The sequence below is a fragment of the Seriola aureovittata genome, chromosome 10 (genome assembly GCF_021018895.1).
Source record: "Seriola aureovittata isolate HTS-2021-v1 ecotype China chromosome 10, ASM2101889v1, whole genome shotgun sequence".
NCBI classification, from domain to species: Eukaryota; Metazoa; Chordata; class Actinopteri; order Carangiformes; family Carangidae; genus Seriola; species Seriola aureovittata.
This window is the reverse complement of record NC_079373.1, coordinates 16,403,996-16,428,921: the sequence shown is the minus strand read 5'-3', so window position 1 is coordinate 16,428,921 and position 24,926 is coordinate 16,403,996. Positions and strand designations below refer to the sequence as shown.

General features: G+C 40.3%; 5 protein-coding genes across 6 annotated transcripts; 1 reads left to right on the top strand and 4 right to left on the bottom strand.

Annotated features, from left to right (window-relative positions):
- Positions 1–136: 136 nt before the first annotated feature.
- On the bottom strand, positions 137–4,135 carry armc10 (armadillo repeat containing 10). The gene is made up of 6 exons (XM_056387342.1): positions 3,623–4,135; positions 3,227–3,372; positions 2,905–3,039; positions 2,603–2,779; positions 2,290–2,361; positions 137–2,051 (listed from the first exon to the last, which is right to left on the bottom strand). The coding sequence occupies exons 1-6, from the start codon at positions 3,879–3,881 to the stop codon at positions 1,800–1,802; spliced, it is 1,041 nt and encodes a 346-aa protein (XP_056243317.1). The 5' UTR covers positions 3,882–4,135; the 3' UTR covers positions 137–1,799.
- Positions 4,136–4,410: 275 nt separating this feature from the next.
- On the top strand, positions 4,411–21,154 carry fbxl13 (F-box and leucine-rich repeat protein 13). The gene is made up of 21 exons (XM_056387328.1): positions 4,411–4,612; positions 4,749–4,855; positions 5,408–5,507; positions 5,628–5,695; positions 10,012–10,166; positions 10,603–10,712; positions 10,817–10,915; positions 11,913–12,008; positions 12,087–12,222; positions 15,759–15,811; positions 16,304–16,404; positions 16,827–16,956; positions 17,435–17,533; positions 17,701–17,821; positions 17,931–18,093; positions 18,186–18,305; positions 18,437–18,560; positions 18,662–18,742; positions 18,990–19,124; positions 19,247–19,410; positions 19,495–21,154. The coding sequence occupies exons 1-21, from the start codon at positions 4,541–4,543 to the stop codon at positions 19,685–19,687; spliced, it is 2,427 nt and encodes an 808-aa protein (XP_056243303.1). The 5' UTR covers positions 4,411–4,540; the 3' UTR covers positions 19,688–21,154.
- Positions 5,993–8,816, bottom strand: LOC130176317 (uncharacterized). Its single transcript, XM_056387330.1, has 3 exons — positions 6,526–8,816; positions 6,168–6,215; positions 5,993–6,088 (listed from the first exon to the last, which is right to left on the bottom strand). The coding sequence occupies exon 1, from the start codon at positions 8,768–8,770 to the stop codon at positions 6,572–6,574; it is 2,199 nt and encodes a 732-aa protein (XP_056243305.1). The 5' UTR covers positions 8,771–8,816; the 3' UTR covers positions 5,993–6,088; positions 6,168–6,215; positions 6,526–6,571.
- Positions 12,360–17,037, bottom strand: LOC130176319 (leucine-rich repeat-containing protein 17-like). Of its 2 annotated transcripts, none has more exons than XM_056387333.1 (7): positions 16,897–17,037; positions 15,254–15,413; positions 14,662–15,138; positions 14,348–14,562; positions 13,409–13,564; positions 12,868–13,009; positions 12,360–12,794 (listed from the first exon to the last, which is right to left on the bottom strand). In XM_056387333.1, exons 2-7 carry the CDS (start codon positions 15,373–15,375, stop codon positions 12,512–12,514), a joined length of 1,395 nt encoding a protein of 464 aa, XP_056243308.1. In that variant the 5' UTR covers positions 15,376–15,413; positions 16,897–17,037; the 3' UTR covers positions 12,360–12,511. The 2 variants fall into 2 exon arrangements, with proteins under 2 accessions (XP_056243308.1, XP_056243309.1); XM_056387334.1 differs by having other exon boundaries at positions 15,254–15,459; positions 16,897–17,016.
- A 65-nt stretch (positions 21,155–21,219) lies between the features above and the next one.
- On the bottom strand, positions 21,220–24,762 carry fam185a (family with sequence similarity 185 member A). Its single transcript, XM_056387340.1, has 8 exons — positions 24,244–24,762; positions 23,992–24,101; positions 23,552–23,644; positions 23,203–23,341; positions 22,329–22,370; positions 22,137–22,232; positions 21,878–22,012; positions 21,220–21,760 (listed from the first exon to the last, which is right to left on the bottom strand). Exons 1-8 carry the CDS (start codon positions 24,692–24,694, stop codon positions 21,648–21,650), a joined length of 1,179 nt encoding a protein of 392 aa, XP_056243315.1. The 5' UTR covers positions 24,695–24,762; the 3' UTR covers positions 21,220–21,647.
- Between the last annotated feature and the right edge of the window lie 164 nt (positions 24,763–24,926).

Genomic DNA, 24,926 nt, shown 5'->3' with positions numbered 1-24,926 from the left:
CGTTCAGATGATAGAAACACAAATAAGACAAAACCAAAAGGCAAGTGTTCAGCCCATCATCTAACCACATGAAGTGAATGTTTCTAGTTGAATATATTTGAGTAAACATGAGAAAGAAAGACGTGGATATCCATCATTATAGGTCATACAGTATTTATTGAACCATTCAAATACACATAACAAACACATTTCTCATTTTATAGGCAAAATGCTGACTAACTTCTTTAAATAAATATGATAATCTAGGTAACAAGTAAATCAACCTCTCACGGTATCTGTTCTGGTAAACGATATTGCCTGAGACATATTTAGGATTTGGGTTAAATAAGGTCAGTGTCCAAACATCAAAAATGTGCAGCATTTCTATACACCTGGACTGGCTCATGCTATAAAATCTTTGCATTAAAAATCATATTCTGAGATCATTTTTCATGCAAATTAGAGGTATGCACTTACACCCATCCTCGTTTCTGTAAATATTGTTTAACAAGTGAACAGATGTGTCCACAGCTTCAGTCCTCCTCCTCTAAACATGCACATCTGTCACTTACATCCTGTCTTATTACAGTAAGTGCATAGCATAACAAGGCTTGTATTTAACATTCAATCACTGTTGTCATTCAACAACCATATGCATGACATTTTTTCACAAACAGTTAACATGGCTATTACCACTACTGTTTTGCCCATGGTCAACGACTCCTCCATCTATTTTCAAGCTCTCTGACTGTTGTGGTAGATATAAAACAATAGTAACAGTCCAGACATCCTTTTCCCCGTGCAACTTCCTCCAGCTCTTCCCTGGAGGATTTGCAGGCCAGTTGAGACAATCAACAACACCAGTACATCCCAGATCAACCCGTCCAGGCAGCTTTGGATGGTGTACCTTCAAAAGGCAAAGTTTACCCAGGTGGCCTCCTTAACAATTGCCCTTAACACCTCAACTAGCTCTTTTAAATGCGGGGAAGGCAGTGTTTCAACTTCAAAATCTTCCGGATACACTGAACCCCTCATCTTATTATAGAATCACAGAAAGTGGGACCAACCGGTCTGAAGGGTAACCTCACTTTGGCTCTTCTAAAATCATGATGCACTTCCTCAAATTAAATACATAGATAAAAGCGCTTGCTTTCAATGGAATAAGATTGATCTTTAAATCTAACATGTCACTAAATCAGCGAGGATTGGAGCTGTCGTACACCCATTCACTGGTGTCTCCAAGGCATGCTGAGGAGTACAGCAAGAAACCTCTTCAATTCTCTTGATAAGTGTCTCTCTGAACCACAGAAAGGTAGTGTATTGTCTCATGCTGCACAAGTCACATGGACACATTCTCTAGAAAACTTTTGGCAGTGAGTTTGGGTTCAGAAATTTCACCTGGAAAATATCTTCAGAGAAAGTAGGTGAAAGTCCCAGAAGAAAGGGCACTGTGGATATTTGAAGGAAAATAGTCTCTGGCAATGTGATGAAAACTCTTGGTGGCAAGACAAAACATGGAAAGGTGGCCTGTTTTTATAATCTACTGAATGAATGGTTTCTCCCTGCTTAGTGTTTACTCGCTGCTCATCAGTTAATTATAGTGTAAGTGACTGGAAATCAGAGAAAAGTGGCTGATGAGGTGGAACAAATAGAGATTGAGGGAGTGTAAGCTGAGTATCCACAGGAAGCTACACAGCCTGCTCTTTTATATGGTTAATGTCAACAGATTCATAATCTAACTTGAAGAGTGATAGGTTGATGGCTTTGGCAAAGTGTGTCAAAACAAAAGCTATGCATGGATCAAGATTCCAGATAGAGGTCTATGTCAAGATACGAGCCACCTGGGCCTGAATTTCCCCATCAGGGTGTGAAAGGAGCTGGACCAGTCTGCTGTGGAGCTGGGAGGATTCATCTAACATGACCCGGAAAAGGCAATCCTGCTTCCGCCTCAGTTCATCAGCTACTTGAGCCGAGGGCCTCCAAGCCTGTAAGTTTCCTGCAAATGTCAGCAGTCGCAGAAGCACCGTAGAGGCTGTTCGTGCGTCAAACAGTAGCACAACAGAAGCTGGAGCCTTGGAAGAAAAAGGACAAGAACAAGATCAAAATAAGGATTTATAATCTGCAGCCCTGTCCCAAAAGTTTGACAACAAAAATCATCTTGGATTATGCAGCATGTCTGTTTGTTTTGATGAACTTTTAACACAGCTGTGCTTAATAACTTAGTGTGTACTATATTGCAAACTACACTGGCTGTTTGACTTATATGAAAATGATAAGATAAAGACTGTATTTTCATCCCTTTAGTCTTACCTGAGCTTGAACAATGTCATCCATCATATCTGGATTAGAGGACAAATTCACAAGGACTCTCAAGGCCTGAACCTGAAACAAAAAATAACTTCACATGTGGGGTTGCACTAACAGCTGTAATGCTCTTGACTCATTTCCAACTACAGCTACAATTTTCAAATATCTCAGAGAGGTATCAGTGGTATCATATCATATCATGATTTAGGAATTGTTAAAAAGATAACTTTTATAGCATAGTAATATAGTATTCAACAATCAGTCTTTAAGAAATGTAAAATATATCAACCCCAGAGCAACCTGAAAAGATACCAACCTGTAATGCTTCATTGCTCACCACAAGTAGAGACAGTAAAAGTGTAATGGATTCTTTCAGCAAGTGTTGATGTTTGTCTGTGACTGAAAGGTTTGTCAGCAGCCTGAGAGCACCAAGCTGAAGGTCAGAATTCACTGGTGACATCTCAATCAGTTCCAGCACTTGCGGCACATAAACCTACAAAACAAGACTTTTAGTGAGACAAGTCTGCCCGCCCCCAAAAATGGATATGTATTATATTAACAAAAATACTCTCTCAGCAATAGCCTGCATGCTATTTGCTGTACAGAATGGCAACAAACCTTTAGTTGCTCCTGGTTTTGGATGTTCATACACAGATTATTTAAAGCATTCAGCGTCTGCACTCTAACCTCTGCTGCAGGATCAGAGAGGAAACCTGCTATGACAGGAATCCCTTCAAATTCCCGTATTAGATTCTGGAAGATCAGTAATAAAAAAAAGAATTTACAATAGTGAGATAACTGACAAACAACACAACAACAACGCAACTTTTTAACTAGGTAAGTTACAGTGTTAGAAAGTTGAGATTCTTGATTGGCAATAAAGAAACCAGTACCAACCTCACTTGCAGAAGGTTTTAGAGAAAGCATCGTTTTACTGTACCTGATTCACAGTGAAGGCAGCAGCGTTTCCTAACGTAACCATAATCCGACATCTGTCAGATGAATTATTGCTGGTCTGCAGACATGACAGCAGCATTTTCAGGTGCTGTGGCTCCAGGTTGCCAGGGGACTGGTGGATGATGCCACCTATAGAGCAAAATAAGCGATTAACCTACATCTAATGGTGTTTAATGTGTTGCAATGGAGACTAAGTACAACCGAGCTGCAGTTACTGCTTTAAGACAAAAGTACTCCATTTGAATTTTGAAATTGTTTACACACAGGAATTCTGAGAAATTATCTTGAGATATTCACTTTGCTAGAACAGTCAGACAAGTTTAGACATAAGCTATTTAGTGTGAGTATTGTCCAACTGTATGAGCTTTATAGTTCTTACCTGATGCAACATCCGTAGGTCGGGGGCAGACAACATCCAGTCCAGACACTTTAGCCAGCAGGCTTCCCGGTTGCAGGGTCACTTCACTGGGCTGATTGCTCCTGACACTAGGACTTTCACTGGTGGCACTTTTCTTATTTCTTTTGAAGCTTCCTCCGCTGATAAGTTTGTATAACCCATAAGAAGCTCCAGCTCCAGCAACTATTCCAAGCAATGCCTTCATGTTGCCGAGCCTAGGAATGACACTGCCATCGCCCATGCTTCTGCTAATTGTGTAGCTCAGCTCTGCTAGCTAGCTAACGTCAAGCTACAGATGCTCTGTAGCGTTGAGTCAAATCGGTTAACCTACCGGCTAACTAACCCAGCTCATTAGCTCAGCAGTTCGCTAGTACTCACGATAACCAACCGAAACCACTACAAAGCCAAGCCAAACTAATGTAGACAGCTTCATTGTTCAGAAAACTGGAGAAGTTTGCTGACAAGCCACAGTTGTCAACAATATTCTGTTCCGTTGTTCCGGGCGGCTCAGAGTGGCCGACCAAATCTTTCGCTGAGTGACTTGGCGATGTACCAAAGCCTTTAAGCCTGTTAGCCTTTAATTTTGTAACGTGTTTTTTGGAATGTGTGTTTTTAAGACATTTGAATAAGCATAACAATTTGTTAGCTGAAAACCCAAATGCGTCCATCTTCACAGAGTAGACTTTATCCGCTACATTTAAACTGATTCGTTGTCCAACACTTAACGGTACTTAAGTTTTACTTGCTTCGTTACTTGGCAACGATGAGTTTCCAAATGGGGGAGCATTATACCAGAGACAGTAAGGTATAGAGGATCTTTGATTATACCAGGCGAAATCTGACAAAACTATCAACGTACACGATAAGTATTTTAATTTGCAGACGTATTTAAGATCAGACATGGCTGTAGCAAACACGGATCCTGTTTTGAAAGAGTGTGAACTGAAACACTGCCTGCCACAAATATATAAGGTAGGTTTAGTAGAAATAACTAGTACAACAACGTTACAAGTAACCATAGCCCTTAGGTCAGCTCTTTAGTTTACACAAATTCACTATAACTATTGACTACTATCACCATTTAAATATAATTTTTCCTTGACAACAGGCACTGTTGACAGCTTCATGCCTGTCATGTCCCAGTGACCCAATACAGTTTCTCAAGAACACTCTGTTGGCCTTCCAGGGACATGATAATCTCCAGGATGTGGACTGGTAGGTAGACCTGTCTTTTCCTGTGACTTTTCTTGAGACGGACACTTGGTGGCTCACTTTCTCTAGTTTTCTTTTACTCCTGGTAGAGAAAGTCATGGTAGACTACCAAATGTGGAGGTGTGAAGATTAAAAACCGTACTCAATTGCTACATTTAATCTCTGAACCCAAAATGTGTTTCAGTGAGAAGAAAAGCATATGTACAAATTACTCAAACTAAAGTGGAAAGATTTTTTAAAATTAAATCACGTGTTTCTTGACCTTTACCATGATACTTCGTGATTTGTAGTACCTAATACCACTGACAATTACAGACAATTCATTTTAAAATAGTTTTTGGTACATGAATATTGTCAACTTAAACTTTTGTTTAAAATTGAATTTTTGAAACTCAAGAGTGGTGGTCATTACAGGTCATGTACATTTAAAAGTATTTATTCTTGTGAAATGTAGCAGAAAAAATATCACTTGCTGTACTAGTACCAATATATAACCTTTTACTATTATAAATTTACTATTTTCTGTTTTTGACGTCAACTTTATTCCTTTTCGAGGCACAAGTTTGTTGCTGATGTACAACAGCGCAGTGCAACAACCACTTCTATGATCTGTAGAAGTGTAGACAAGGCCTATATGGATCCAGATGAAGACATGGTACAGTATAGTTTAGTAGCATATACGCCATTGAAATTCAAGTTACAGACAAATTACATAGACTCAAATGAAGCAGTTTTAGTGTATTTATAGTAATTGCTGTTCTGTATTCCTTTCTAGCTGCCCCTTTGTCTGCTAGAGAAGGCCTACAGCTGTCAAAGGAAAAATTTAACAAGCTGTTGCTTCAGGTAGGCCTACAGTGCTGACTTCAAGACCAACACGATGACTGTTTGATGAATCATTTCTTAAAAAAAGGGGGGAAGGCAAGTGGCCATGAGACATTAAAGACAGATTTTTATAAGCTGTCACCCTACATGGAATTTCTTAGAAATACCAAAATTGGGATGGATGAGTCAAAACAACTTTTCACCACCTGTTGACCATACTTGCATTGTGACAGAAAAAACAGATCACCAAGCTAAAAACACTGAAATTGTTGAGTAGGTTGAGTAAATTATCCCATCTGACACAATCAAGAGGTAAAAAATATTTATAATATTTAATTCCTTTACGAATTAGATTGGATGTGTGGAGAACACTAGAAACTTGATTTTTCTCCCAGTTGAGGATGGAAACAGATCCTATTGAAAATAGAAAGGAAAGAAATCTTCAACTACAGTTTTCAGGTGTTTGAGAAACAGTCACAATATGAACACTTACCCATATTTGCAAAAGGGAACAGGACTTGCTGACATCCAGTGATGTGACCTACAGTTAAAAAAAAGGAAAATTCACTTAAGTACTGATATCCACAATTGTCATATTAGATACATTTTGCAGTCGTTTACTCTCTAGTTATGCTTTAGAGACAGTCTTTCGCCATTCTATATCTTAAAAGTAGCTTCCATTTACTGCTGTCTTTGTGTAATGTGTATAATTTTATTCAGGATCCTAATGACATAACTGAAGGACATATTCCTAAGTTTGAGATGTGAGAAGCTTCACATTTCAATTAGTTAGTTCCAATTATAAGCACAGCAGGTATGTTTAAATGCAAAATGTTAAAAAGTTTTGATACCATTTCATCTTTGTGTTGATTCTTCCCCACTGTTCTTCACATCCTTTTACATCGTGGGATAAAGTGGAGCTTTTTGTTTTCCTGGGGCAGGTTTCCATTGGTCTTTAGCAGTGTTACCTTCAACGTGCCGATATGGTGTATAATAGGTCTTTGATAGAGATACTTTGCCCCGTACATAGCCGTTTCTGGACTTTATAACATATGCGTTTACAGATGGTGGTGACATATTGGGGCCTGTTTGAGGAGGAAGTCTTTTCGTGTTGCCACCATTCCTCCAAAAGACACCATTAAGACCAGAACCAGACACTTTGGATGCTGACAGTGGTTTAGGGGGGTGGTAGGCCATGTTGCTGGGCTCTTTATTCACTTTGGCTGGACGTTTCTGTACTTTGGTTGGTTGTAAGAAGGTCTGTAGAAGGCCAGCTCTGGTAGCAAAGACATCATTTAGAGAAATGCCTTGCCTTTGTTGGGTAGAAAATGAGCCCAGGGGGTTACTGGCACCATATGTATCACTAGATGGAAACCCATCAGAGATTATATTCCTAATTTCAAAGTTCCTAGACATGACTTCATTGCCAAATAATCTTGAAAAGGCTTTCTTTGGTTCTGAGGTTGGAGCCAAGTTAGTTGGAGAGTTAAAACTTCCACTGACCTGAGAGGAGATCATACTCTGGGTTAAATCTAAGACACTGGAAGTGGGAATGGGAGTATTGTCATTCATTTGTTCTGGCTCCTGAATGGCAGACACTAGATTCTGCTTGGACAGGTCAGATATCTCCTCATTTTTTGCATGGGTATTGAGGCTGGATGGACGAGAATCACTCTGGTTTCTGAGATAGCCATCATGTCTGCTTGAGTCATGAAGAGCGCTTGAAGGTTTCATAATAAACACTAGGTGGGATCTGACAGGCTGCTTTCCGCTAAACACTTGATGCTGAGGGTCATGTGGGCCACTTGCTACAACACCCACATGGCTGTTAGTAGAACCATGAGATACAGGCAGGTGCATGGTGGGAGTGTAGTTTACATCCTTTTTTTCCTTGTCAACAGTTGGTTGATACGTTTGAACTGATTGGGCTGGTCTTTCCCTGTGTTTGGGTAGATTATCTGGGATGTAGAGTTGACCTCTTGGTGCACTGACATATAAACTTTTACTATAGGAATTCAAAGATGGGGGCTTTTGGGGAGACAGGACATCAGCTTGAGTCACTCTGTGTAGTTCCTCTCTTTGGAAATCGTTACCAAATTCAAAGCCACCTGATGGTTTTTGATACCCTGTAAAAGAGTCTCCACTGTGAGATGAATATGTTGGTTGTTGGATATTCTTCTCAGAGGTTAGAGGTTTTACACTGGATGTCTTACTTAAATAATAGCCGATTTGTTGAGATGGGCTGTTTGGGGGGTTGACAGGGGATGCAGTCACCTGGCTACTGTAATAAAAATCCCCTCCAAAGAATGAGCCAGAGGTTGTTTGTTCAGGGAGCATGTAGCTTGTTGACTGAACATCTTCATTTTGCACTTCAGGAGCATTTGTGAAAATGTCAGGGTTTTCCCCAGGGTTTCCACCATTGGCCAAACTTCCATAATTACTTAAGACATGATCTGTGTCTGCAAAATTATGGCGTGGGTAGAGCGCAGAGACAGGGCCATAGTCTTGATTGTCATAAACACTAGGAGAAATGAGATTTGCGGTGAAGTCGACAGGATCAGGAAAAGAGAAGCTTTCTCTTGGCTTTTCGTAGTTGGCATCTTGTTCACTCTGTTCAAACACTGTATTTGTAGGTTCACGCCAGACTTCATTTTTACTGTTGTCATCATGGGCAGATCCTTCTGTTACAGAATCAGACCTAGTAGAAGACTCTCCGTTAATATTTTGAGCACCAGAAGTCAACTCAATCTTCATTGTTTCCCGTGCAGTTTGAAAATGTCTGCTCAGGTCACTTCCTGGTGTTAAGAAGGAGCTCTTCATAGCTTCAATAAAATGTCTGAAATCTTTGATTGTTGGGAAACTGATGCCCTCCACAGTTTTCTTTGGTGTGTGCTCCTTCACTAGAAGGCCAAAAGGATGATTATAATCAGAACTTGAATGCTCATAGGGAGCAGAGGGGACCACTAAAAAGTCTTCTTGCTCCTGTTTCGAGTCTGGTTTGTGTTGCACCATCTCTTCACTAAGGCTGGTAACATCCTCTTTGTTTTCATGATGGACTGGTTCTCTCTGAAGGGAAACAAAACTCTGATGCCTCATAGCTTGTGTTTTATCCTCATTGTTTGTGTTTAAAAATGCTCCAGAATGAAACTGGTTTGAGGTCTGTGGGTTGTCATTGAGAGAGTAGCCATGTGCAATATTGTAATCTATCAGGGAATGAAAACATGCATTACATTAAATTAATATGATTGAACATAGCAGAGAATAAATTTGAAAAATCTTACCTTTCTGAGGAAGAAAACAAATGCAGCCCCATAACAATAGAGTGCAAAGCCAAGAAACCCTGAAAAACAATGGAATTAGACATTAAAAAAAAAATAGCATAGGCCAAATTTAGCCAAAAATACACACTTGTATATTATTTACCCAAATGGATGATCCATGCCTGTGAGTTCAACCACTGCATCCACCTGCAACAGCAACAGTCTGTCTTAAAACTACCAGCCCAGATGACAATCAATCATGCTCCGTCCTTTCTTTCTCTAGAAAGTTTGACAGCAAGGGGTTGCCAGGAAAACTGCAAGGAAGGATACTAAACTTTTTCAGCTAACCTGCTTACACTGATTGCAATGAGGTGATTGTAGACAGCTGGTGCCCTGTGAAAATCAACCTTATTGGACGAGCACAGGAGCATTGATTCAAACGACTGCATGGTGATGGCTTGAATATGAATGTGAGGTTATAGCCTAAAACCGTCTTTTGCCTTCCTCTTAATGTCTTTTTTATAAATCTATGAGTCTTGAATATAGAAATTAGACATGATTAATAAGAAGACATTAAGCTTGATCATATTTGGAACAGTGTGTTGAGGTTACATTCAGGTTATTTCATAATCCTTTTAAATTTTGAAATGTTAAGCACTTTAAGTTAATGTTGAGGCCTTAAATGTGATCATGATCGTACCAAGAGAGAGTGACTCAGATGGAGCTCCAGGCAGATATTTGACCCATGTGAATGAAAGTCTTGAACGTTTTCTCTGGATCATTGTTAACAAGTGGGAAAGTTCATGAGCATATTCTATTTCACGGATTCCCTTTCACCTCTCCATTGTCAGTGCAGTCATCTCTATCAGTGACCTTTTGTCCTGTAAATCACTCTGTCTTGTCTGAATGTAAACCTGCTTCAGTTGAGATAATCATTAGAATTAACTTATTTAAGATGACATAATGATCAGAATTAATCCATAACATTACTTACTCCTGTCCTGTTGAGTTGATGCAGGTGTCTGACAGCCTCCCTGCGTACCTGTTCACTGAATTAATGATGAGCTGGGTCCACAGGAAGTGGAAGAGGTTCACCATGCAGAGCAAGAGAGATACCATAGAGCTGGCTCTGCAGATGGACATGACAAAGAAGCACTTTGAGACGAAATGCCAGCAGGTTGCACTCACCAAATGGTTGAACTGGGTGAAATTACACAAGAGGACACAGGCTGGTAGGTGACTATAAAATATTTCTGAGTGAAAAAAGAATCATGAGGAGTGTTGGCTTAACTTATGGGAACTGAACTGTTTTTGCAAGCTCTGACTTTATCATGTATAGCCAGAGAAAACATGCATTGTGGTTAAGAAATGCGTCCAAACTGAAAGTCTTTCCTGACAATAATTTCTTCCTCACTCTGTACACCCACTCCTGTGACTCATTTTGTCCCTTCTACTTTCACCATTAAACTCTGAGACTTGACCCTATTTTTAAAAGCAAATTTTGTCTTGTGATTCAGTTCAATCCAACTTATATTTACTTATATTATATTTCAGTATAACTTATACAGTTATATTGTTGCCATAATTTAGCCCACATGTTATCCTCTACTAAAAAAGAATTGCAAATACTTGTGTTGTTTTAAAGATTTCAATTTCTTTTCAACTTAGCTGCCATAGAGAAACTTGAGAGACTTGTAAACGCTGGTCGCAATAAGCGCATCATAGCTGCATGGTGTAACGTTGCAAAGGACGCAAAGAGGACAAAGGAGTATTTTAAGGTACGCTTTCATGTGGAGTTTTAGTTTAACAAATGTGTGCAATCACACATGTACACATACACACATTATAAACATATTTGAGTGTGTTTTTATGCATCTTGCAGAAGTTGGAAATGGGTTCTCTAGAAATCAACAACAAGGACCACCAGATTGGAGAAGGATGTGACGGACTCTCAGTGCTCCCTGGCAGCCTTGCATTGAAGGTATTTCTTCTTAAACCTCACAGCATTCATGAAGTTCACTCAGAGTGATGATGGCCCTGGGTTTAAAGCTGTAGAAGTGACATTTTTCAGTTCTCTAAGTGGCCAGTGATAGTACATAAGGACTTCACTGTAAACATACAAGGTGGGGCTTTCACATGTGGCTATCACAATAATGACACTAATACTGGTTCAACCTACATAAGACCAGTCCCGTCATTTAATGACCACATCTCATACTTCCAGTCTCTGTGAGGCCAGTTGATTAAGGTCAGTCACAGCTGATTATGCTATAGTGTAGCTGTTACCCACAGAGAGTGCTGTGTTTATGGGACAATTCACTCACAAGATTTGTTGCAGTGTTATGGTTTAAGCACAATAATGATAATATTTTTGTAGACCTCATGTAATTGTTGGAAGTACTTTTATAGCAGTGTCTTTCTAAATTAAAAAAATGTTGGAAACTTCAGTGAACAAGTTATCTTACTGCCTCTTCTTAAATGAATCAGTTGTAGCCCCTGTTTGCTTTGGCTTCACATAGCCTGGCAATGTGAGTGCAGTTTTGGCTTTGTTTGCTCTGGTGTTTCTGCCCAACACCTCTCTCAATAAATAGTGCTCCAACATGACTATGTTTGGAGAGAGAAAGGGCCTGCTTGTTCACTTGCATCACTTTGGCTTGCAAAGGGGCAGTTACAGAGGTGGCAGTGAACCCTGTCTGGGTGCCTAATTTTCCCCTTGGCAGCAGCCAGATATCACCAAGGCGAGGGATGTTCATGTGAAGTTAAAACCTGGAGGACCAAATATCGATCAAAAGATCAGTATGAAAATTGCTTCATTGCTTTAATCTGTGGATTTCTTTCTCCTAACATTTGGCACAGAGGAAGGTGTGCTGTAATTTTTAGTCAGATAAATATAGAGGCAATTCTTGTGTCTGCCCTCTTTCATTTCACACTTTGCAGAATTATCAGATACTGTATGTTGTTTTGTTTTTTTTCTACAGATCTTTCAATATCTAGAATTACGAGACTGGCTGAATTGTGCTGAGGTCTGTTGCACATGGAAAGCTATCATCCAGTCAGGCACACTGTGGAGTCAGGTCTGTATAGAGATTGAATCTTGTATTTAATTCATAAGTGTAACAGGAATATACATGTTTAATTTGTGTCCTTGTTAGATCAACTTCTCTGTAGAGAAAGACTGGATAACAGACAGCACAATGAAGCAGATTCTGCAGAACTATCGCCCATTTGTTATCCATCTTAACCTGCGGGGCTGCACATCACTTACATGGCCCAGCTTGAAATGTATCAGTGAGTATTCCAGATCCTATTACTACATGTGATTTTTTGTTGTGTATTTGATATGCAGTACCTTTGTTTCACATAGGTGTGCACTGACCGATATAGATGCTTACATGCTGTAAGTGTAATAATTACAAAACTGTCAATAAATTGACAAAGCTTATATTCTGATTGCACAGTACTGACAAAACATAAAAGCAACACAGGAAAGGAAGTTTCTCCATCTGATACAGACTGTTTTATAATATTGAAGGAAATTGAAAGACAGGAAAATAAAGAGCCTTTAAAAAGTCAGATTTCAAGACAATCTGATGATTTGGTATTTCTGTGGCACTCTCAAGTGGCTCGGCTCCAGCTCCTCCTCCAGCTCTCTCTGCACTTCCATCGGTGTGTTCCAAAGCTCAGGGTCCGTTTGGTCTTGATCTGTTCTGCTGTGCTGTCTGTCCTTTGGACACTCTCTGTTGTAGGAATGCACATACTCCTCCACACTCTCCCCAGTATGTTCAGGAGGGGAACGACAGATCAGGCCAGAGTACCAAACCCCTGGGTGATGATGCAGCCAGTAAACCATGTAGTGGATGCTGAAAAAATGCAGTCAGTGTTTAATAATGATTTGCTATTGTGTCAAACACACATTTAAGCAGAAGAACCCACCTGTAGTCACACACCCAGGGGTTTCCCCCCAGTTTTAGCTGTGATAGGAAGTAAAGGTCTTCAAGAACCCCGTACTGGACATAATGCAGGCTGTTGTCAGACAAGTCCAGCTCACGGAGGTGCAGGAGCCCAAACAGGGATGCTATTAGAGAGAAAAGAAATACAGTAAATGTTTGGGCATAGCATCCATTTATTTCTCGATTCTCTCAGTATAATTACATTTAGTCTGACCTAATGCTGTTTATTAATAACCGCGAAAAGTAAAAGGCAGCGGCGCCTGAATCACTTGAGCCCAGTGAGTATGTCTGTAAGTCAGCTTTACCCACTATAAATAAAGCTAATACTATACATACAAAGATGAGAGAATGCCTGCTGTCAACAGCAGTTGTGTAACCTTATCTCGCCAAAGAATCTGGCCAAAGGAAAACACAACTTTATTAGTGTAGATCTTTATCCTGGATATTACAGGAAATATTAAGCATGCACTACAGTATTCACTGATCGTAATTAATAGCTATGCAGTACACATAGAATGTTTTACCTGTGTCGATGCGCTCCATGTTGTTATTACTGATGTTAAGGGTTCTGAGGCTCCTCGCGCTTTGGAAATCTCTGGCTCTGAGATGATGGATTGAATTATGGGACAGATCAAGATGAACAACATCATCTGGAATGCCTGTGGGAACCTCAGTCAGACCTGAAAATTGAAAGGAAGGGGTTATGTAAGAGGTTACTCAAATACGTTTGATTTATTCTATGTCTGCCAAAAGATAACTTTGGTTCAATCACATGCTCTGTATTTGTTTTAATAATTAATCAGATTGATGTATTTTTCATCTATACCATCCAAATTTCCAAAGACTGCTCTAAGAAATCAGCTTTCCTCTGTTTGTACTGTAAGTTCAGTAACTGAAAAATTGAGGCAGAGACAGATTTATGCTCTGCCTTTGTCCATGGCCTGAATTCAATACTAATGTCCAGGCCTCCTGCCAGCAGGAGACACATAGTAATGAAACATTATTTGATTTGTCTATTCTTAGGCAAATTTAAAAGGCTTATATGTGATTTACAATGGGCTTATTCTGATATAGTAGCCAAACTTTGATTAGCTGATGCTTTCCAAGTTGTTCTTTAGGTAAAAAAAAATGACTAGAAAATGGGATCAGTCAGAGGTTAAGGAAGCAAGTAACATAACATGGAATAAAAGACACAAGCTAAACCAGATATGCGTATTTGCCAGTTCTGTGTCTGGCCCTTAAAATTCTTTGAGGTATGGAAGTTTAGTTATTCCAGTCATGCAACAGTAATATTTTATCATGAGCAAACAATCTCTCTGATGTGGTGCTACAGAGGTATTTCTCTTAAGCCCTCTGGTGCATACTAAACATGTGTACTGAATCTCTCAAAACATAATGAGGCTTAGAGTAGTGTACAGTTAATCAAACTGCTTTACAGAAATATAAGCTGATTGCAGACTTGCCTCGTTTACTGCAGTCCATTCGTATTTGGGGGAAAAGGTAGGTATGGCAAGATGTGGTGGCATCTGGTTTGCCGCGAAATGGACTGGGCTTTGCAGGGACTGTAGTATTTGTTTGGTCCCACTCTGGGTTGCCGGTTGGGTCTGACTCCTTACAGAGTAACTCAGGGTCAACCTGCTTCAACTTCATGCCTTTTAGCCTGATGGGCTCTTCACACCTAGCAGAAGAAAATACAGTCATGGATGAGTCAAATGGAATATTTGGAGGCTGTTTGTCATCCTGAGTCTCAGTAATGAGTTTTGGTGAAACAATTCACCTGGCATGATTTCCTAAATTACGGTTGCTTGGGACCTGAAGGGTGCGGGTGAGACTGTCCAACGGGCAGAGACAATTCCAGGGATTATCATATAAACGCAGGTAGTGAAGGTTTGGCATAGGGATGAGGGCCTCCTCGCTAAGTGTTCTCAGGCGGTTGTGTTGCAGCAGCAGGGTTTTGAGGCGTGCCAGGCCCTGGAAGGCCCCTTCCTCCACTAAAGAGATCTGGTTCTGCTGCAAGTCTAGACTTGCTAAATTCTCATATCCAAAGAAAGCCCCATCTTGAAGGATTTTGAGCCGGTTGCGAGCTAGAAGGAGGTGCTTCGGTTCTTTTGACCAGGTTTTTGAGATAGGAATGGAGTTGAGACGTCGGTCCTGACAGTCCACAAAGATGTCTCCAGATTCTGTCAACTCTGTGCAGTCAGGTGAAACGAGCCCAGAGGGTCCTGATCTGCTGTGACGCCCAGCACCTCTGACCCTGACAGTAGTCAAACACAGACAAAGCAAATTTGTGGCTTGTCATAGTCTATACACTGTCACAAAAGTCTGTGAAAAATGGATAGCACAAGTCAGACTCTAGAGTGAATCTATACCTGTCACGTGTGAGTTTGTGTCGTGCTCCTCTGAGGCCTCTGCCCTTCCCCGACCTTTTCATCTCAGTGGACGGGAGCAGGAGGAGTAGGGAGGCTAAGAGTAGACAGGAGTTCACATGCATTCTGAGCCCTGCAGGGATTGTCTTTTCTGTAACAAGAGCTGGAGCCAAAGCAAGAGTTTGAGATGAAAGTCTTCTGAAAACAAACTTGAGAACAGAAGCAATGGGTCAGCAGTGTTATTGTTGATGAATTCCAGCTGCTGCTTACACTGCGGAAGAAGTGAGAGGTTGCACATTATGTAAGAGATAGGAGCCGTCCAGGAATATATATACAGCTTTGACAGAAGGCAGACTACTGTATCAATTCATGTTGCTCCTTACATAATGTTGTATATTACTTTATTATATTTCACCTTACATATAATATTTAAAGCAAATTATTTCCAAAAATGGACAACAGAGTTTGACCAGCCATTTTCTATTTTTATGTGCATCTTTTATTGTAGGTGAATGCAGGAATCTCCAGGAGCTCAATGTATCAGAGTGTTTTAATGTCACAGTGAGTAAAACATTGTTAAGCTTACTGACAATATATAGATGAAAGCAAAATCCTAAATTTAAAAGAAAATGCATCTTCTTCATATCACACATATTATTTTTCTTTTTTTTGTTTACACAATTTTCTAAAGTTTAATAACAGCTAGTTAATGATTATAAATAATGATAAAACCCCAATGGAAATATACACTGAAAAATGTCCTTTGCCCAAGATTAAATTATTCTTGATGATCGTCATTGTTAAGATTTATTAGACGGTCACAGATAAGAGTAACATTTGTTCAGTATTTGGTTGCATTTATCTAAGTCATTTTAGTCTGTTTTATACATTGTAATATTTATCATTTATTTCATTTCATGAAAACCAAGTAGTTTAATTTTTTGTTAATGCACTGTTGATTGTGATTTTAGACGTTAGACTGTCCCATAAACTCAAGTAATATGTCTTGTTGAGAATACTTGAGGTAACATTTGAACCTGTGTTCTTTAACAGGACATGATGGTTCAGAGACTTGTCGAAGGATGTCCCTGCCTGCTCTACTTGAACCTTTCCTGCACACTTGTAACAAACAAAACTCTAAGAGAACTGTCCAGGTAGATCTTCAGACACTTGGCTCTGTGACGAGATTAGATTTGTGTGGTCCGACTCACTTGTTTATCCAAGTGATCTTTTTCTGGCTTTCTGCCCCTTAGTTCCCAGAATTATCCCCATTTCTGTTTGTCCAACATGCAGCCCCTTGCTGGGTTGTATTTCATGTCTGAAAACAGTGTGGTCAGTACCAATATAATGATTTAGAACAGCTGTGGTACTAGAATGTATGATTGCATCATTGATAGACTTGTAGGTTGAACAGTTTAGCAGCATTGCTCAAAATAATTCACATTTTACCATACAAGAACTTGAATGTATTTTTCTTTTCCTTTTGTTAAAAACATTATAACAAATAACTGATCTACTCTAAGCTTAAACACAAATAATTTGTTTCTTATAAAATAATCTAATCGATCTTGAACAGGAACTGTCTCAACCTTCAATACCTCAGTCTGGCATACTGCTACAGATTCACAGATAAAGGTTTTCTATACCTGACCACAGGGAAGGGCTGCCACAGTCTCATCCACCTCAACCTGTCCGGCTGCACTCAGGTTGGTGTGCTCCACTCGGTTTGGTATGTAATCACAGCTTCAACTGTAGACAGGACACAGCTTCTTGCCTTTTGAATGTTCAGTGTTGAGACCGCCTTGGAGAAATCTGGTCACTGCTCTCACTGTTTGCACGTGTCTCCTCTTGTTGCTGGCTGTACACTGGTGACTGTTTGTACTCATTTAGTGCTCAAAGGGATAGGACAAAAATCTGAAGGAGAAGTAGAGTAAAAGGCAGCTCTGTCCAAGAGGAGGGTTGGGTTTATATAATCAACTGTGGCCCACCCACTCAAGATGTGCACACTCCATAACATAACACACATGTGCCGCAACATTAAACACACTTTTCTCTGGGAATGTGCATTAGTTTGGTTCCAGATGTATGGTTCCACTTTATGGGGCCCTGAAAATGTGAGCAGTGCAACCAGGAGAGTGATTCAGATTCCATTGTGGACGCATATTTTCCCCTCTCTCCTCCCAGATGACAGTAAATGGGTTCAAATACATCTCAGCCGGATGCCCTTCACTCAAAGAGGTTGTGATTGATGACATGCCCACACTGTCAGATAGCTGTGTCTTGGTAAGTTGGTTCATTTATAACACTGCAGGTTTCATACAGTCTTAACATCACAGCTCTGGATAAATCAGAAAAGTATTTGCTTCATCAGCTCATGCATCATTGTTTGTCCACACACCCATAACCCCTCATAGCAGAGAAGAGTTTTGAATCTTACACTCCTCTAACAGGCACTACTTTCCAGATGTCGCTGTCTGTCTGCCATTTCTCTGCTGGATGCTCGTCATCTTTCTGACGTTACCTTCAAAGCCATCGCTGAAGCAGCAACACTGAAGACTTTCAGTACAGAGGGTGAGATCGTTTTGCATCCTACAGCCTTCATTTCCATATACAGTACGCATGAAAAGATATAACACGGATTCAGTTATTCTGTCTGTTCTACACCCCATGTGCGCTTTAGGTAACAACCAACTCTCAGACGTCAGCTGGAAGGCCCTGTGCAGCAGCTCGCAAGGCCTCAACCGACTCCACGCTGCAGAATGTCCCAGAATGACTGACACAAGCCTCAAATCTGTCGCTACCCTCAGGGACCTGCATTACCTGGACATCTCACTTTGCCACAAGTTTGTGTGTTTGTACCTGCTGAAGCATGTTACACTTCCAATCTTGATGTTGTGCTTTGTCATTTTACTGCATGATGTAATTTGTGTTTCAGGGTGAGTGATGTTGGGATCAAGTACTTGACTGAAGGTTCCTCAGTCACCAAATTGCGAGAGCTAAATGTCAGTCACTGCAGCCATATCACTGACATCTCTGTCATGAGGATTGCACAAAGGTATGCAGCATAACTGCATACACACACACACTCATAGAAACATACCTTGCAGTGGTTTGTTGATTAGTTTCACGTAGCAGCTCTTTCATGTCTTTTTGTGAATGTGTGTGCATGTGTGTATAATTGATCAGGTTGTGTAAACTGTACCATCTCAACTTGAGTTACTGTAAGAGACTGACTGACATGAGTCTGGAGTGGCTGAGTGGCAGCTCTATCTGCTCTCTTGACATCAGCGGTTGCAACATCCAGGATCAGGTATCGTTTGGATGTTTGTTTTTACAGTCACACATTCCTGAAAAAAAAAGAAAACTGACCTTTGTGGTGAACAATCTGTGACTTTATGGTTGTACTTTTAGGGCCTGGCTGCTGTTGAGGAAATTCGCTTGAGGAAGTTAATTCTTGCTGAGTGTGTCTACATCACAGACATTGGCATAGAGGTACAAATCTAGCTAGAATTTCAACACATGGCCAGATGTAAAATGTTTGTGGAGTCCAAGTTTACTTCCCTTTACATTGTTGACAGGAATTAAACTTGTACTCAAACAGTTTCCCATTAAAGCAGTTCCAAAAAAAGAAGTCACTCAAACAGAAGTGAACAGAACAGCAATAGTAATCTTTTTGTAGCATCAGTTAACATTTTATCCCAAATCTCTCTGTCTTCTCCCTTGTTCTCCACGAGGACAGAAGCTGTGCAAGAATGTGAGAGATCTGGAACATGTTGATGTGTCTCACTGTGTAGCTCTGTCTGACCCAGCCATCAGAGCCATTTCATTTTACTGCACAGGTCTGGTCACACTGCGGATGTCAGGTTGTCCCAAGGTACACACACAGTAGACACATTCTTCTGAAGCATTTACATGTTCCCTGGTAGTTCCCAAGTCCATTGTGTATCCCCTTGTCACTTCATGCCACGTTTTCTGTTTTCTTCTGCTTTGCCTCAGATGACAGATGTGGCAGTGCAGTATCTGACAAGTGGATCTCGGTACCTGCGAGAGCTTGATGTGAGTGGCTGTGTTCTCCTCACAGATCGCACACTACGACACTTACAAAGGATCTGTCCTCCGCTCTGCTCCATCACAATGTCCTGCTGCAGCAGCATCTCCAAGTAAGACACAAATTTAGAAGAGCACTGCAAAGTTAAAGTCCTGCATGAGAACTTTTAATGAGCAGTGAGTGTGTGTTCCTTCAGGTTGGCCGCCTTAAAGCTGCAGCCACGTGTGAAACACTGGGAGCACAGCAACGACTATCCTCCATACTGGTTTGGGTACAACGTGGGTCAAATAGTGCATCCAATAACAAGACCCATCATGACTGATGACACCTGGGATGTGGTAGAGCAGCACTCAGTGATAACAAGAGCAGCAAGTAAAGAAAGGACATAAACAGATCTCAATAAGTAATGATTTTATAAAGACACAGTCCTAAGCAATAGGCACAGCATTACTGACAATCATGCAGTCACAGCAGCTATCACTATATTACATACTTTATATCAAAATGTATTAAAGGCATTTTCAACAAACCATCATTTGAGATAACCCTCAGCAAAATCTCAAATTACTGGTTATAATCAGCTTGAGTTTCACTGTTTTGTATGTACCCTACCTGTTTGAATAGAAGGTCAGAATTAGCACTGCTTCAGCTGTCTGCTTGACACATTATATTTCATCAGCTCCTGACAGTGGAACATCCTGTGCTGTCCTGTGTTGCCTTTAATACTGTAGATCACTTTTTGCTTCTACATAAATTTTTACACATTGCCTTTGACGCTTGGCAAGGCTCCAGTGGCTGTGATGTATGTATGTGATTTTCACTGTGGTTTTCTTCAGGGGTCCTTTATTGTTGACAATTTATAGTAAGGATATGATATGAAGTTGATATTTAATATATAATTTGCATGCTAAATTTTCTTTTGCTCCTTATATTCTATACGGCCATCCATCAAAAGTCAGCAACTTCTCAATTGTAAGTTTGTTTTAAACTAAGAAATACAGTTTAAAAAACCTTACTGCTCCAATTTTTGGTTGTATATACTGTATTTCTTAGATGGCACTAGGATAGATGCTGCCTCAGTCTAACTACAACAGATTCCAGATTGAGGAGAAACATAATTTAAAATGTTCTATAGATGGCTAGTAGTAAGATTACTGAGAAAAGTTGCCACCCTGTATATGAAGAGTTGCTTCCTTATCCCTTGCAAAAAGAAAAATAATTTTAGATTATAGAGATACAATCTATAGTTGAGCTGCAGCCATAATTCTGAAATCACTGGACGCTGTTTACCATGCAGCACTAATTATTAATCACAGATGACAAGTATAACACACACCACTGTGTCGATGCAAAAGTTGTCTGGCCATCTGTAGGATTAAAGACATGACTATCATTAGTATATATTCAATTGCAAAGGTTTTTACTTCCATATACAAAGAACCAACTACAAATCACTTTATATTTGGACCTCAGTTCAACAGCCTGATTTCAGAGCTTGTGAAATCTGATCAGAATTGTTTTGTTTCTTTGTCTAAATTTTGTGATATAGTATATATAGATAGTTTGTCCATGCAATGTCTGTGTACAACTATGTTGTTTATTTATGCTTATTAAATTAAAAAGATGTAACCTTTTATTTTACAATCTTGATATATCTTTTGTTCATATAACACTGTCTATTTGCTTTACTCCTGCTTTTCCTACTGTAACCTAATTTTTATCAGGACATTTTAAGAGTGTGTGGATCTGTTTTATGTGGGACATAACTGTTAAAACTCTATAATCTAAAGATCTGTGATGCTCCAGTGAGATGAAGCTCATTAGTTGAAACAAGTGTAGATCGCGTGCAGTTCATCAGCTCATTTGGTGCACTAATATAAGGCTCTTGTGGCATGTGCAAAGAGGGTTGTGGGAAATATAATTTATTTTAATTTATTGCAGTGTGACATTTCTAATTTATTTTATAGTATTAACATGTCATACAGATGAAAAACAATCACAAGCAGCCAATAATTTGAACAAGCTAACAGTTTCTAATAAACATTCAGAACAATTTTACAGTTCAGCACAAAGCAGCTACAAGTTACAAAGTATGCTTCCAACACTCAGTGTATGTACAGTGATCTTTAACACATGCAGAATATTTGTTAAATACTTGTTCAATCCCACATCTAATACCCTGCCTCACCTGAAATAATTTCCTCATTAAAAGTACAACATATCCTGAGCAGGGAGTTAAATACTTCAGTGAGGTAAAGGTTCATTCAGTCAGTAAATATCTGGCACTGTAAGTTTAAAGCCCCAGTGCAGTGATGCGGCATTATGAATAGAAATCCAGTCAGTCATAGCTCAGCTCCCCAGCTTCAGAGACTCAAACCAGCTTTGTGTCCTCAGTCTTACAGAGCCTCTGTCTGCCTGAGCTTTAACCCACTGGTCCACTGGAGATGCTCCATTCATATAACCTAAGAGAAATACAGGAGATATTCAGAGTATGTGAAGGAATAAGAACATTATTTGCTGATTTATTTGGAGGGTTTATTTGCCGTAAAATGTGCTGTAATGAAAAAACGATGGCTTACCAGTAACTGTGGTTTGGCCTTGGGTTGTGTTGTTTTCTACTTCATGCAGAACCATCTCTGGGCTGATTTCCACCGGCGATCCACGTAGTTCCACCCCTGCTCTTAACGTGGATGGGACACGCACACACACTGCTCCTGCGTAAGGCAGAAGAATGAGGGATGAACTAAGAACAAGAAAATGACTCAAAAGATTGGACAGTACAGAGGAAAGACAGCAACGGTTTGTAAGGTGAATATTCCCCTTATACTGTGTGTTTACCTTCCTGGCTGTGGAGTTCAGCACTGCCACTGTCTCCTACGTAGACATCAATGCCTCCACTGTGAGAGGAAACCTTCAGGAAACTATTTGAACCATCTGCAAAAACAAAGCAAAAGCCTCACGTGTTTTGTTTTTACCAGCCACTGATAGACACCATGCGTAGGTCATTGTGCAATCAGTCAGCCTGCTTACCTATAACTGTATCTCCAGACACGTTCTTCACAGTGGCATTGCCTTTTAATCATTGAAAGCACAAGGTCAGTATTAACTGATGTAGGCAGGTTACAAAAATACAAGAATTGGAATGAATGTTCACCAAAGTTAACAAGATAATTGTTTCCATGTATTCTATGAAGACAGGAAGATTCTAACTTGGATGAAAGATTTTCTTCACTTCATGTGACAGGGCTGTTTGCCTTTATTATCCAATCTGTACTTCCAACTATGAGTCTTTTTTCAACTTGTTTTATAGATACCTCCAAAACAAACATCCAGTACAGAATTTGTGATAAATTGAAACCACATTGCAGTTAAAATAGACTCTGTTGGATCAGAGCCCAGGATTCCTGACATACCAAAGGCCAGTTCTCCCGACCAAAATTAACAAGGCAGATGCGTAACAATGGCTCGTGGACAGTGGCGGCCAAAAATTCCTCCCAGTGTGTGTACAAGCAGGAAAAAGTGAATATAAATGGTGTGTTTGTTGGAAAAAAGTTGAAATGACCACACTCACACTGGTTGATTTTTTCCACTTTAAAGACATTTTTTTTTTTTTTTTTTTTTTTTTTTAAATAAGACTCCCAGGATTCACCAATAGACAAAGATTTTTGCTGTGTTCATGTGTATGTTAAGTCTAGCATAGTCGAGTATAAATATGAGCAGTACTTCAAAATTGAAGTATGTTACTTGAGTAGATTTATTTAGTTACTTTCCACCACTGCTAATTGCTTCACTCTGCACTTGAGTTTGGCTGCAGCACTAACCACACAAACAATTTAGATGAGAATATACTGTATACTGTAGCTGCTTTAGTATAGGTGAGTAATGGATGCTGCAGTTTGCTCACCGTGCACATGCCCCAGCTGTACTCTCCCAGAGCAGGAGGAGATGCAGCTGGACTCTGCATAGATGGCTTTGACCTTCAGTGGGCCGTGTTCTGTTGAAACGGTCATGTCGGTGCCCTGGAGCTTCTTGACATCCACTGCCTGCGAACACACAGCATGGCACAGGGCTGTAGTCAGGTGATGTATAATTTAAACTTTTTTCTTAGATTTATCTCCACATCATAAAGTGAAACATACAACTCAGTGCTTCAAACACATTTAGATAAATTCTTTATTCAGGCTGCTGCTGCCCCCTAATGTCTGCTGAGTGTGAGACCAACAAGTAACAAGTAGTAACACTGTCGTCCTTACACTGTCTCCACATGTACTGATGTCCACATTGCCGTGGATAGTGCCCACACCTGTGACATGTCCTCCATTGGACTGCACCTTCACCTGATGACCCTGAGATACAGCAAACAACAGTGACAGGATCAGGAGTGGGAAGTCACTCTGAAGATTTTAGGAACACTTGTGGGGTTTCTTTTGTTTTTTTGCTTGGTGACATAAGCAGTTATAGAAGACATTGGTTTTTGAAGCCGTACTTTCTTCACACATTTCAGCCAATACTGACTCCAATATGCTTTTTGAAGAGTCTTTTTTAGTCAATACCGCTTTAAGAAAATGATCTGTGATTAAATGGGTAATTTGAAAGTTGTATGAAGTGGCAAAGGAATGCTGATATCAACCAGTATCATATCAGTGCACTTTCTGCAATAAGCATTAGTTTATGTTGTCATGCCAACACCTACCTTGACAGAGTGCAGCAAACAGTTGCCTCTCTCTGTTTGCACCTTGCAGATGTCACACTCCATTTTCTTAACTGCTACGTTGCCGTTTCCTTGAGTGTTAATGTAGAGATCTGAACAAAATACACATTCTGAAATTATTCATGCACACCTAAGTTCAGTGAAGTTACTTCTATGAAATCCAATGTGGTGCAGTAACTCTTTTATAACAACTGAGTTGTCATTTAATCGCATCATTTCACGGGAGACACTCACTGCTTTTGATAGGTGCAGCCAGATCAATCGACACGTTACTGTTCACCTTCTCAGCGGAGATCAGAAGCTCTTTGCTCTGATCATCGTAGTGAACGTGTAGGTGATCCAGATCCACCTCCTGCTGCTCGGCGTCTGTTCCGTGGACTGTTATCAAGGCTCGGTCAGCCTCCGGGAAGGCGTGCAGGTCAAGCGGGCGGATGGAGATGCTACAGGCCAGCTGTGCCCGCACCGTGCAGAAGGGGCTCACCTCCAGAGCCCACTGCTTGAGAGGCTGGTTTACCTCTACATGTGCTGGAGACTTCGCGGGGGCAGAGCTGTAGAAGGACCGTGAAGTGTGCAGCGGGCACCGGGGGGTCTTGAGAGTCCTGGGGCTGACTGTGAGGGACCAGCAGCGGAGAAGTCCGACACATCCCCGCTGACCGGCTGAGCTCTGAATTAGAAACGCTGCCATTCAGTCGATATGGACTATCATAACACTGTCAAACTTGTGATACACTTATACAACAAGACCGGACTTCCGGTATGAGCTTTCACACTAAAAGCGACAATTACAATTTGCAACATCACTATTACTAACACAAGCAAGTGTTAAAGCAGCCAGATGCTGCAGTGTGTTCTTCCAGTGCTTGTAATAGTAAGTGATCTAAAAGAAAAGATAAATGAAAAGTGGAGAGTATAAAGGA

What these genes read in the sequence shown, in the direction of transcription:
- armc10 (XM_056387342.1), bottom strand. Translation starts at nt 3,881, where the DNA reads ATGGGCGATGGCAGTGTCATTCCTAGGCTCGGCAACATGAAGGCATTG. An exon ending in TGAGCAATGAAGCATTACAG is followed by an intron (nt 2,362 to 2,602) that starts GTTGGTATCTTT and finishes TTTTTGTTTCAG; the next exon opens with GTTCAGGCCTTGAGAGTCCT. An exon ending in ATGACATTGTTCAAGCTCAG is followed by an intron (nt 2,052 to 2,289) that starts GTAAGACTAAAG and finishes TTTTCTTCCAAG; the next exon opens with GCTCCAGCTTCTGTTGTGCT.
- fbxl13 (XM_056387328.1), top strand. Translation starts at nt 4,541, where the DNA reads ATGGCTGTAGCAAACACGGATCCTGTTTTGAAAGAGTGTGAACTGAAA. An exon ending in TGGATCCAGATGAAGACATG is followed by an intron (nt 5,508 to 5,627) that starts GTACAGTATAGT and finishes ATTCCTTTCTAG; the next exon opens with CTGCCCCTTTGTCTGCTAGA. An exon ending in GTTGCAACATCCAGGATCAG is followed by an intron (nt 18,561 to 18,661) that starts GTATCGTTTGGA and finishes TTGTACTTTTAG; the next exon opens with GGCCTGGCTGCTGTTGAGGA.
- LOC130176317 (XM_056387330.1), bottom strand. Translation starts at nt 8,770, where the DNA reads ATGAGGCATCAGAGTTTTGTTTCCCTTCAGAGAGAACCAGTCCATCAT.
- LOC130176319 (XM_056387333.1), bottom strand. Translation starts at nt 15,375, where the DNA reads ATGCATGTGAACTCCTGTCTACTCTTAGCCTCCCTACTCCTCCTGCTC. An exon ending in CACAAACTCACACGTGACAG is followed by an intron (nt 15,139 to 15,253) that starts GTATAGATTCAC and finishes GACTACTGTCAG; the next exon opens with GGTCAGAGGTGCTGGGCGTC. An exon ending in AATTTAGGAAATCATGCCAG is followed by an intron (nt 14,563 to 14,661) that starts GTGAATTGTTTC and finishes TTCTTCTGCTAG; the next exon opens with GTGTGAAGAGCCCATCAGGC.
- fam185a (XM_056387340.1), bottom strand. Translation starts at nt 24,694, where the DNA reads ATGGCAGCGTTTCTAATTCAGAGCTCAGCCGGTCAGCGGGGATGTGTC. An exon ending in GTTTGCTGCACTCTGTCAAG is followed by an intron (nt 23,645 to 23,991) that starts GTAGGTGTTGGC and finishes GCTGTATCTCAG; the next exon opens with GGTCATCAGGTGAAGGTGCA. An exon ending in AGGCCAAACCACAGTTACTG is followed by an intron (nt 21,761 to 21,877) that starts GTAAGCCATCGT and finishes TATTTCTCTTAG; the next exon opens with GTTATATGAATGGAGCATCT.